At 38.1% G+C, this 11,981-nt stretch overlaps 1 protein-coding gene across 1 annotated transcript in view; it reads right to left on the bottom strand.

The window, feature by feature from the left end:
- Positions 1-378: 378 nt before the first annotated feature.
- Positions 379-11,981, bottom strand: part of LOC140130067 (vomeronasal type-2 receptor 26-like) — an 81,752-nt gene continuing 70,149 nt past the window's right edge. The window contains exons 5-7 of the mRNA XM_072150790.1: positions 7,464-7,991; positions 2,178-2,301; positions 379-1,283 (exon numbers count right to left, since the gene is read on the bottom strand). Of these exons, the coding sequence (XP_072006891.1) occupies positions 379-1,283; positions 2,178-2,301; positions 7,464-7,991 (1,557 nt within the window). The remainder of the gene's footprint in view (positions 1,284-2,177; positions 2,302-7,463; positions 7,992-11,981) is intronic.

Below are 11,981 nucleotides of genomic sequence, written 5' to 3'. Positions count from 1 at the left end.
CAGTCCTGGTGTACACAATTTTTATTACCCCGATCTTCTGAGTTTTGGGTCAGCAGACATCTGACCTGACACTGCGTAGCTGAGCTTCTCCCTCCTCTCTGCCTTTAGCCCCCACCCTCAGAGAGGCCCCACCCACACTCTGCAATCTTACACTCACCATCACTTAGTGATAAGAGCTAAAACAGAAATAAAACTGTAAAATTGGAAAGTAAGGGGTTAAAAATGATCTTTATTGTGATTGCAATTTGAGAATTTTATTTCATGGGCAAACCCCTAATAGAAGCTCAGTACATGGTACTTCTCTTTCAAATGTTTATTTTCTATTACAGTTCTATAATGCTTTATGTTTCCCCAGAATCTACTGTACATGGTAGTTTATTAGTTTGTTGCTCTATGTATATAATTATTATTTTGTTTCATTTGCGGTTTGATAAGAATAATGTAACATTTTGGAAAAAATATAAAGCTTAAAAGTCCGGCACTTGAAGCCAAAATGGAGAAAATTTCTACAGCCACCATATTTTTTCCTTTGGTGCTTAGATACGTAGGAACCATAGTGATCCAGACACTGCAGAACACCAGCATGCTGAAGGTGATGTACTTGGCCTCATTAAAACGATCGGGTAATGTTCTAGCTAAATATGCCACAATAAAACTAATAGATGCCAGGAGAAATAAATATCCTAGAAGAGCAAAGAAACCAACTTGAGATCCTTCGTTACACTGAATGACGACTTTCCTTTGATAGGATTGGGTGTCCTGCTCCAGATATGGAGGGGAGAAGTACAACCACACGACGCTTATAATAACCTCAACGGATGAGACCAACACAACTATAGAGCTGGACACTTTAACTGCAATCAGTTTTTTCCATGGACTCCCAGATCTGGATATCTTAAAAGCCATGTAGACCATGATTGTTTTGGCAAACACAGAAGATAAACAAACTGAAAAGATGACGCCAAATACGATTTGTCTTAACTTGCAGGTTCTATCGACAGGACGACCAATAAACAAGAACACGCACAGAAAGCACATGGAGAGTGAAATGAGAAGGATGAAGCTCAGGTTCTTGTTATTCGCTTTCACAACTGGAGTATTTTTATGTGATACGTAAATTCCAAATATCAGAACAGATATTGTCCAAAAAATAACAGCGATGGAAGACAGAGCTAAGGAGAGTCCATCGGAAAAGGCAAGGAATTCTTCAAGCTTTGGAAAACACTGATCCCTTTGACCCCCTGACCATTCGTTAGGTAAACACTTGATACATTCTTCACTATCTGAAAAGAAACTTATATTTTAACTTGAAAATCTTTATTAAAAATTAAATGAATCTGGATTATAATGAAATTACAATGATTACTAAGAAAGGTTTCACTTGGTTAATATATATATTTGGCCTTGTACATAAGCCCTGAGAACACCTTGATTTCTAGAATTTTTTATTTTTATAACAGCACAATAAGTCCCCCAAGAAGGGTGGTTGCCCTCAATCACCAAAAGAGGACAAGATAATGTGGAGAATGTCCATGTCAAGTCTTATCATACAGTCTGACAAAACTTAATACTTTTGCTGAGGAGCATGTTGTGTGGACAAGTTAATTTTAATGATGAAAGCAAAGTTAATTTATTTGGGTCAGATGAGAAACATTATGTTAGTCTACAAACCGGGGAATTACTGATAAACAAGATAAGCTCTGGATCCCAGGGAGGGGGTGACATAGCAGAACTGACTCTGATTATTTATTAGATGAGGCAGCAGAGCTGCCTGTGTTATTGTGTCTTACATCCATCTCATCACTGATCTGTTTCATCTCTCTTTTTCTATGTGTCAAATACTAGTGAATCTTTATAAACTAAATGAAAGTGTAGTTAAACCCTGTACAATGATAATCTAAGCACATTGTCAGCACACAACATCTCATAGCACAGATGGATCATGAATCATGTGTCTTCTTGTCCACACTCTGGAATCTTTCACTGACCATCACTGAGTGGTAGGAGCTAAAACAGCAATAAATTATAGCAAAAATATAAAGTAATGGGTTAATAATGAGAACTTTCTTTTATGGGCAAACCCCTTTAAGAAATATATCCTCCAGATTTTTAAATAATAGACTGCATTTTTAGAAGTTGGTAATATTTTTGTAGTTTTGAATAAAAGTTAAGTTTACCAGTCATGTTGGATATTTCTCCTTCTGGACAAAGTACACAGTCATAACAACAGATCGGCTTCTTGCTGTCCTTCATTTTTCTGCTTCCACGTGGACAATTTTCTGAACACTGAGATCTTGGTGTCTGTTTAAAATATAATCTTTTTTGTTTCATTCCTCCACAATAATAATTTCATACACGTTCCTTGTTTAAGGGGATTGCCCACTTTACCTCAAGTTTTTGTAATGTTTGTAAGTGTGTGTGGGGGGGCAGGATATTAGGTAATTTACCAATATACATCTCATTCACATTCAGTTTCATTAATCTGCCATAAATATATATACATTTCTTTAATTAGATGTTATTAAAAATAAATTACCTCTGTGAGGATAATTTCTCATAAATGTAGTGATATGGTCCCTTAGAAACAAGACTGTGTCCTTGGATACGGCCACCTCTGCTGGAGAGATAGCACAAAGGTTTTTTGTATATGAAATGTCCAGGAAATACTGCAAATCCTACAGCCATCCTGTGGTAATGAACGCTAATGCCAGTTGATTAGACAGGACTCAATAGTGTATGTCTGGCCACTGCTGCCAAAATGGCAGTCATATCCAAGGAAGCCATCTTGTTTCTAAGGGACAACATGGCTACGTTTATGAGAAATTATCTTCACATAAAAACATCCAATTGAAGAAATGTTTACATATGGCAAATTAATTAAATTAAATGCCCAGGTGGGAATACCCCATTTAGCCTTCTGTCTTTTACTATCATACTATCATAAGGTCCTGGCAGGGCGATTGCTCATGGACAGATAGAGATCACATAACCTTCCATCTGCAGCCATTTTATTACCAGGAATTTCTGGCTGATGCGGTAAAAGACACTTTACATATCAAGAAAGAGTAAAACTATTACTAAATTTATATTGGTATATAACCTAATATACTGCCCCCACACCCATACACACACTTTACAAAAAGCATGAGGTAAAGTGGCCAATCCCTTTAAGAAAGGTAGAAATGTTGCAGAACAGGAGCTATTGTGTTCTCACTGTGACAGGACAAAATCCATAAGTATTGATAAATTAAAATCGAGTAATATAATCCTTTCCAATAACACTTTTCAGTACCAGAAAGATGCTGTTTCCCCTGCCCTGGTGTTGGGGCTCTGTTATTTGGCGTTTGGGCATTTACATTTCCAAAATTTCTAGTTGAGTATTTGCAGAGCAGAGACCTGGCAGTAAAAGCCGAGTTCCTGCTACAATGGGTATGGTTAATTTTAAATTAATTTGTGGCAATGCATCTTTTAGAAACCGAGGAAGTACAAGCCACAGCATCTAAGGGGTTATTGCAGTTTAAACTAAATGCATTTGACCTAGTGATTTAATTAGGGGGCACCAATGCATTGCTGTGGCGCGTGACACACAGCTCTGTAGTCCGGCTGTCTGGATTGCAAGGATTGCTAGTTTTCAACTAGAATTGTCAAAAAAAAGAATATCATATAAATAACATATCCATTGGTCCGCTTGCCTCCGAAGATGATTAGTCAAAAACTAAAAAACCCACAAACTAATTTAATGCAATAAGTAATTAAAAAAGTGTTTCTAGGATATGACATTGGAAATATCTACAAATTAGTTACCACCATAATTATATGTACCCATAGCTGTGTATGCTATATGATTAACTATTCAAATTTAAAACTAACAAATAAAATAGCAGATTTTTTTTCTTACCTAAAAAATAATGAGAAAGAACTTTTACAACTTAGTCTTTAAGGTTTTAGTTTATCGAGCTTGGGTACCTGAACCCAAGCGCACATCCCCATTGCTAACACTCATGATTGGTACGGCACCAACTGCAGGTGTTACCTATAAAATGCTTCCGGTGTGTGCACCACCATTAACCCTAGGATCTTCACTCCTGTAAAGTCATCAGGGACCAATGATCCTAGGAAAAATGTTGCGACATTTAAACAGTTAACATCCATGATCGGTGTCAGTGCCGACCATGAGTACTACCTGTGGGGGTTGAACCTCAAATGTTGAACCCGGACTTCTTGCCAGCATCAATCACAGGCTTTACCCTGCAATTTTCCTTAGGATTTTCGCTTTTATGACGTCATCAGGGAGCGACCATCCTTTGAAAAATACTATGGACTTAAAACAGTTAACAACCACGTTTGGTGCCAGCACTGATTGTGGATGTTACCTGCAGGGGATTATGCCCAACCCCAACCCACATTGTTTGGCACAGACCCTGAAGATTCGGACCTGCTCATTCCTAGTCCCCAACTTATAGACAGATAGATATTATAAAACAGCACAACTAATCTTGTGAAAAACAAGCCCCACTAAAACTTTGAAAAGTTACTGCACTTAGAACCGAAGGGAGAAAGTACAAAATCAATGTGTTCTCAAGACTAAGGCCCATCACACTCGCAACGCGTGCTGCTCGAATCTACCGGCCCGAACGCTGCAAACCGGGACTGAACTGACATGCTGAGTTCAGTTCTGGTTTGCAGCGTTCGGGCCGGGAGATCCGGGCAGCACGCTTTGCGAGTGCAGAATGGGCCCAAAACTGGCCTTGTCCAGAAGTGATCAAGATGCTGCACCAAACGGTTTTCTTTCTTCTGTTGCCAGCGGTCGATCACAGAGTGAGACTTCCATTCTGCCCTGTAAATATATTGTCACTACCAGTAGTTGGCGGTAGCCCAGGTCCCATGCCCCCCCCCCCCTTCTCCCCCTCTCCAAACCACCCAGCAGATTTTAAAGGGATTTTATTTAGAAAAAAAATGAATTCTACAATATCATAGGACACTGTTAACGAATGTTATGAAACGTGTGGGTATAAGAAAATGTCTTGCTAAAAAAGCCCTGGATCTTATAGTCCTAGCAGACCCTCCTGAACACTGTCTTTGAGATTGGGTGAAACACTGACAAAGCCTTACTCAATCTCTGAGAGAGAGCAGCCTTTGGACCACTCTATCCCTCTCCCTGTTGTCCACATATGAGTTTTACCTTCATTTCATTAGGAAACAGTTGAGAGATCTATTAATAGAAGTTGAAATCCTCAGCTCCGCCTTCTCCTACCTTCTTGCTTTTCCACTGTATCTTAGTTGTTTCAATAAAAAGCTTCTCATCCGGTTGTGCCCACGGTGTATAGGAGCCGACATATTTATATATAGAAAAATTATTGTTATACATTGAAATCCAGTTATATATATTAAAAATTGTTTTTAACGCCCCTCTTTCATCATAATATCGCGTCTTCTCTAACTCCGAATCGCCGTATTCCAATTCTTTCAAATATCGGTTTAGCTGGTGATAAAAAAAAGTTTACATTAAGTTTCCATCTATGAGAATGGACACTAATTAAAATCCATAAAAGTTAAAGGAAAGATTCAGTTGTTCCTTCTAAACCCTAAACTGTCTTTCCTTAATCTTTTCTCTCTAACTAATTAAATAAAAACTTTATTGTTTATGTAAATTAACTTCAGAGGCTACTAGTGTGTGGATTAGCAAGGCCAAGCGTCGGGGGCTAAGGCTACACCAGACCCTGAAGTCTCGCCTCCTGGTGCATCACCGCAGCTATTCAGCCCATGCCCGCACATGCAGATTAACTTCACGGCTCACTTTGGAGAGCGCTGTATAATACTCTGAAGCCAATTACGTGCAGATTTTCTGTATGCAAAACTTCTCCAAACACACCTGGCGGAAATATAACCTGCAGCAGATTTATCATCCACAGCAGATAATTTCACTCCGAATAATTATGGAGCAGAATAAAACCTCATCCCGTTTCTGGTTTCTGAAGCTTGTCGAATGGCTATGGAATTACCCCGGGGTAAATTGCACAGCAATTCTGCAATGTGTTTTGCCCTTTCTAAAAGAAAAATAGGAATAAAAGTCTGGAGATGGCGACATTACACATGTTGGATGGTCGTGAGTAGAGATGTGTGCACAGGTTCAGGGTTCTACTGCGTGATTTGGATATATTGCCAGATTACTGGCCAAACAGCCTGCCCGGCACATCGACACCTCTAGCAGCTAGCCATGGCTTTGATTGGGCAGGGGTGTGCCAAACATTGCAATGCAACATCGCGTCTCCTCATCTCTTCTCGTGAACAAATACTCCTCCGACTTCCTCCAACTTGCAATCGAAAAAAAAATTGTAAGGTACAGCTTCAAAAACAATCCACCATATAACAATTAAAAATAAATTTTGCAATCTATTTTATCTATTTAACCTCTGAATGATGAGTCCTGAAAAGGCTTTAATGTCTGGGAATTTTGAGCAAATTTTGAGACATGGTGGTTTAAGGGCAATAACTTAATATTTTTTTTAGTGTGCTACTTTAAAAAATGTGTGCACTGTTTTTTTTTTCAAGACAAATAGAGCTAATTAAAATTTTACAAATGTGAACCCCTTAACGACTTCATTTTTTACTTCCCACATTCAAAAATCTATAACTTTTTACAATTTTCCATGTAAAGAGTTGCATGAGAGATTGTTTTCTGCATACCAAATTGCATTTGAATCTTATTTATTTTTTATTTATAATTTTTTTGTACTACTTTCCAGATCCCCTAGGGAACTTTAACCCTAGGTTGTCTGATTGATTCCACCATATACTTCTATACTACTAGCCGAACCCCTTCACACCCCGTTCACATCCCATCAAAGCCATGTGTAGTTACAAGAATTTAGAAGTAAGAAATTGCAATTATTTTGGTGCGTCTATGCCAGAAAACTGGTGTGAAACCACTGATAAATCTCCCCCACAGACTTTATGTTTACATTGTCTAAGGCTGGAGACACAATTTTATTCCTGTTTAGGTGCAGATTTAGTGGATTTAGCAGAGCAGAAAAGACTTTTCCTTTAGAAAGGTTGGAATTGGCGAGGACACTCTTCCGGCAGGCCTGACAATTCCATGGAATGTTATACATATTACATTTCAATGTTTTAAGTTGTACCTTATATCTACATTTAGGATTTTTCGGATCCTTCAGAACCGCCTCTCTTCCAAGAGCTGAAAACATAGCGTGCAGAGCATACACCAGAGTAATGATTGCATCATAAGTAATAGAACAACCCTCAGGGTTTAGAATAGGGTTAAAATTTGTAAAATTTTCTTTCCCTGAACAATTGCGCAATTTAATATTCAGTAAGTTTTCAAATAATTGGTTTTTGTCATCATTGGGTGACAAGCACCTAAAATTTAAGATCCAAAATTCTTCAAGCCATTTATCATCGGGATAATTAAATGGATGAACATTGAGGAAAAATTGTGTCATTGCCTCTTGGTTGTAAGGATTGACTTCACTCGTAGTAAACTGAAAGCCCAGGGAGCAGTTTAATGCTGTAAAGCAATAGTGTAATATTTCGCTATTTATGAACCAATGAGGAGGCAGGAGGAAAGTCTTCATGTTCACCACATGATCGGGCAACTGAAACATTTTTATCATAAAGAAAGAAAATGTCCCACAAACAATGATGATGCTCGTGGAGGAGCGGGAGACGGTCTCCTGGACTTTTTTATTCATGGATTTAATTTTTGCGACTTGAAAGTTGCGCGCTGTCAGAGGAAATATTTTGGCTGTAAATTCTATACAAACACCATTACTTGTAAGAAATGAGGAGAGGATCTGACTCTCTTTGTCTCCACTGTCACCGGCAGTGCTGATTATTCCAACCCAGTTCCATGAAAAATACTTCAGTATTGCTAAAACGGCAGAAGCATAGACACGGTCATCTTGTGTGGCATGGAAGTGATACGGATACAAAACCCGGTCACTGAGCAGAGGATCTGAAGCTCCATAACTGATCTAAAGAGAAGGCATCATGAGGTTAATTAAAGATCTAGGTCCATCTATCAGGGCTCTTTCACATTGGCGTTGGTGCTCCGCTTCAGTTGGGCATTCATTGCATTTTGTCTCTGTAGTGTCTGTGTTTTTCTTCCATTTTGTCTCCATGATGCATCCGTTTTGTCTCTGTGTCCGCAAACCGAAGGTTTAATATGTTTCTTCAGGTTTTTTTGCGGCCCCATTAACTTCTATTGACTTCTGTGATCCACATTCGTGAAAAAATAGGACATATTTTGTAAATTTTTCCATGGACAACGGATCAGTGGAAATACAAGTCAATGTGAACACACCCATAGAAATCAATGGCTTTGTGTGGCAACTGTGGGAATCACTGAAGCACGGACGTGAAAAACAGTGCCAATGTTAAAGAGCCCTAAATCTAATCTAAAATTCTGTAGAGTTTCCTGATAAAGGTTACGTTTCAATTCCTCCTACGTCCAATCAGTGATGTGCCGAATTAACAAACCTCTGAGCACTTCACAAAACATCTGTAGTCGTTCCAAGAACAAATGATGTAGAGAGGGCTCTGAATAATAGTTGTGGATTCTACCTTGCAGCAGAACTTTGACACTTGAGTTATACAATAATGAAATACATAGATGATTTTTTAAGAACTTTATAATATTTCATAGAATAAATGCTAAAAAATTATACTTTAGAGGAAACTACAGAGGACCATGTAGAGAAGAGGCTTCCATTGCCTTTGTCTAAACAATCGCTCTGTTACAATAAACCATCAGACCTGCAACTGGGGTTACACAGCAACTCCAGGGGAAGCAAAAACATAAAATTGTGAAAAAAAAAATAAAAATAAAGTTCTAAAAGGTCTACTTTAAAAAGTATAAAAAAACGGAATGAATTAAGAAATACATAAAAATTATGATACTGAGGCTCTGTCGCTCCTGTGGCTGCTTCTGTGGTGCTTCTCCTCTTACCCTAATTGTGCACTGCTCCAGAGAATGCTGTAATCACTGTGTTGTCCCTGACAGGCAGAAGTAATCAATCGTTGCACCATCCTCCCAGCTGCTGTGTATGGGTCATCCAGCTCAGTTCGATTAGTCCGGTCTGTACTTTTCAGGAAGCTCCGTGTAATGTGTTTATGTAAGCAGCCTGCATGCAACCCAGCGTTGCCAAAGTCCTGAATTTTATCATTGTTTTTGAGCAAAACCACTCAGTTCAGGGATTAACCCCTATGCGCACCACAACGTTATACTACATCCCCGGGGCTAGATGCTTAGCGCACCAGGATGTAGTATAACGTCCAGCTTCTGGGACCGGCTCACGAACGGAGCCGGTACCAGAAGCAGCGGCTGTCAGCTGTCTATCACAGCTGACACCGCGCTGTAACACCCGCGATCGGAGCCGACTCCGATCGCGGGTGTTAACCCCTTACACGCCGCGGTCAAGCATGACCGCGGCGTGTAAGGGTGTTCCTGCTGTGGATCCTCTTCTGGGCAGCTCCGAGGACTGGCATGTGCCCCGGAGCTGCCCGGTCTCCATGGCAGTCAGACCCCTTCCGGGTCTGACTGTAAACTGTCTAAGCATGCGCAAGCTTGCTCAGACAGTTTACACTGCTCTACAATAAAATAGTATTGTAGAGCAGTGTATTGAATTTAAACCAGTGATCAGAGCATCACTGGTTTAAGTTCAAGTATGTATAAGTAAAAATATGCAAAAACAGTTAACACTACACATTATAATAAATAAAAAATAAATACATAAAATATAAGCCCCTAAAATGTCACTTTCCCATAAAAAAAATTAAAAAAGTATAAAAAACATAAAATCGCAAAAAAAACCCCGCATATTTGGTATTGCCACGTCTGTAACAATCTGCATAATAAAACAGAATTGTTACTGGACCCGCACGGTAAACGCCGGAGGAAAAAAACGCAAAAAACATTCTGAAAAAAGATAATTTTTAATTATTACCCCATAAAAAATGCTCTAAAAAGTGATTTAAAAAATTTTATGCACTCTAAAATAAGCCCACTAAAAAGAACAACTGTTGTCGCAAAAAATAAGCCCCTAACAAGATTTGTCAGCCAAAAAGTAAAAAAGTTATGCATATGAAAAGATGGTGATGCTAAAATGAATAAGATTTTCTCCAAATTAGTTTTTATTCAGTACAATTGAATAAAATACACAAAACCCCCACAAATTTGGTATCCCTGCGTCCATAACAATCTGTATAATAAAACAGAATCGTTATTAGATCCGCAAAGTGAACCCCGTAAAAAACAACCTAAAAAAACTTTCTGAAAAAAAGATGATTTTTTATTAATGCCCTTTAAAAATGCTCTAAAAAGTGATTTTAAAAAGTTACGCAATCTAAAATAAGACCACTAAAAAGAGCTATCATTCTTGCAAAAAATAAGCCCTTAAACAGATTTGTGAGGTGAAAAATAAAAAAGTTATACATATGAAAGACGGTGATGCTAAAATGAACAACAATTTTGCCAAATTACTTTTTATTTAGTAAAAATGGGAAAAAATTAAAAATATATATAAATGAAGTATTTTCGTAATCGTGGCGACCCATAGAATAAAAATAATGTACTATTTTCATGGTATGGTTAACGGCCAAAAAAAAACACATAAAAATTTTCCTAAAAATTTATGATTTTAATTTCCTCCACCAACAATGAGTTAATAAAATCTCACCAATTAGCTGTAGAGGCTCCAAAATTATGTACCAGAAAAGTGCATCTCATGTGGCAAAAGAAATAAGCACCTATAGGTCCTCATTAAAAAAAAGAAAAAAAATTATAGCCTGTACAATGTGACATAGCAAAACTGATCTGCATGGCGCCTCCTTCCCTTCTATGCCCGGCCACGCGCCCATACAGCAGGTTACCAGCACATATGGGGTATCAGTGTACTCGGGAGAAATTGGGTATCAAACTTTGTGGAGCCTTTTTTCATTTAATCCATTGTAAATGTTTAATTTTCCAACCAAAATCAGTGTATTGTGAAAAAATATTACAATTTGCAGATTGCACCTCCATTTTCTTTTAACCCCTATAAAACACGTAAAGGGTTAACAAACTTCTTAAAAGTGTTTTTTCATACGTTGAGGGGTGTAGTTTCCATAATGAGGTAATTTATGAGTCTCGCTATTATTTAGGCCTCTCAGTGTCAACTAGAAATTGAGCAGGTCCATCTAAATACGGGTTTTGGCGATTTTACAAAAAATGTGAAAAATGGCACCCAAATTCTGAGCCTCATAACATTCAAAAAACCATGCCAGCATAAAGCAGACATTTGGGAAATGTAAGTTATGAATTTATTTGGGTGCTTTGACTATCTGCATCAAAAGTAGAGAATTTAGAACGTTGAAAATAAAAAAAAATTCTAAATTTTTGCCAAATTTTGTTTTTTTTCATAATTAAACGCAAAAGATTTCATCCAAATTTTTTAACTAATTTGAAGTACAATGTGTCACGAGAAAACAATCTCAAAATCCCCTGGATATCTCATAGCGTTCCCACGCTATAACCACTTCTAGTGGCACAGGCCAGATTTGAAAAATGGGGCCGCGTCCTTTAGGCCAAAAGATGCTGAGTCCCGTAGGCGTTAAGGAAGATATGCTTTTTCTACATCAGTGTTGCTACAGCATTCTCCAGGTATGTTTGGTTCACAATGCATAAAAACAAATGGTAGATTTCCATTAAAGCCACCCTATATGACACCCAGTTACCATAAAACAGACAAGTCATATGTAAAGGTTTGCTGCATAAAGTGGCAAACACTACTGACCCCCTCTCCTTCCCCCCCACGGTGCTGAACCAATGAAGTTAATTGATTGTTGGTATTTACTACCATTAGGCCTTATACATCAAACAGTCTTTTTACACACAAAAAGGCCAGTCTAAGATTTTTTTTTTTCTGACTGATAAACAGCCCCATTGACATTAAAATATTGAATATGTTTCATAGTTTATACGGTTG

The sequence above is a fragment of the Engystomops pustulosus genome, chromosome 1, assembly GCF_040894005.1.
Source record: "Engystomops pustulosus chromosome 1, aEngPut4.maternal, whole genome shotgun sequence".
Lineage (NCBI taxonomy): Eukaryota > Metazoa > Chordata > Amphibia > Anura > Leptodactylidae > Engystomops > Engystomops pustulosus.
The sequence above is the reverse complement of the archived record's forward strand: the minus strand, read 5'-3'. Positions and strand labels throughout refer to the sequence as shown.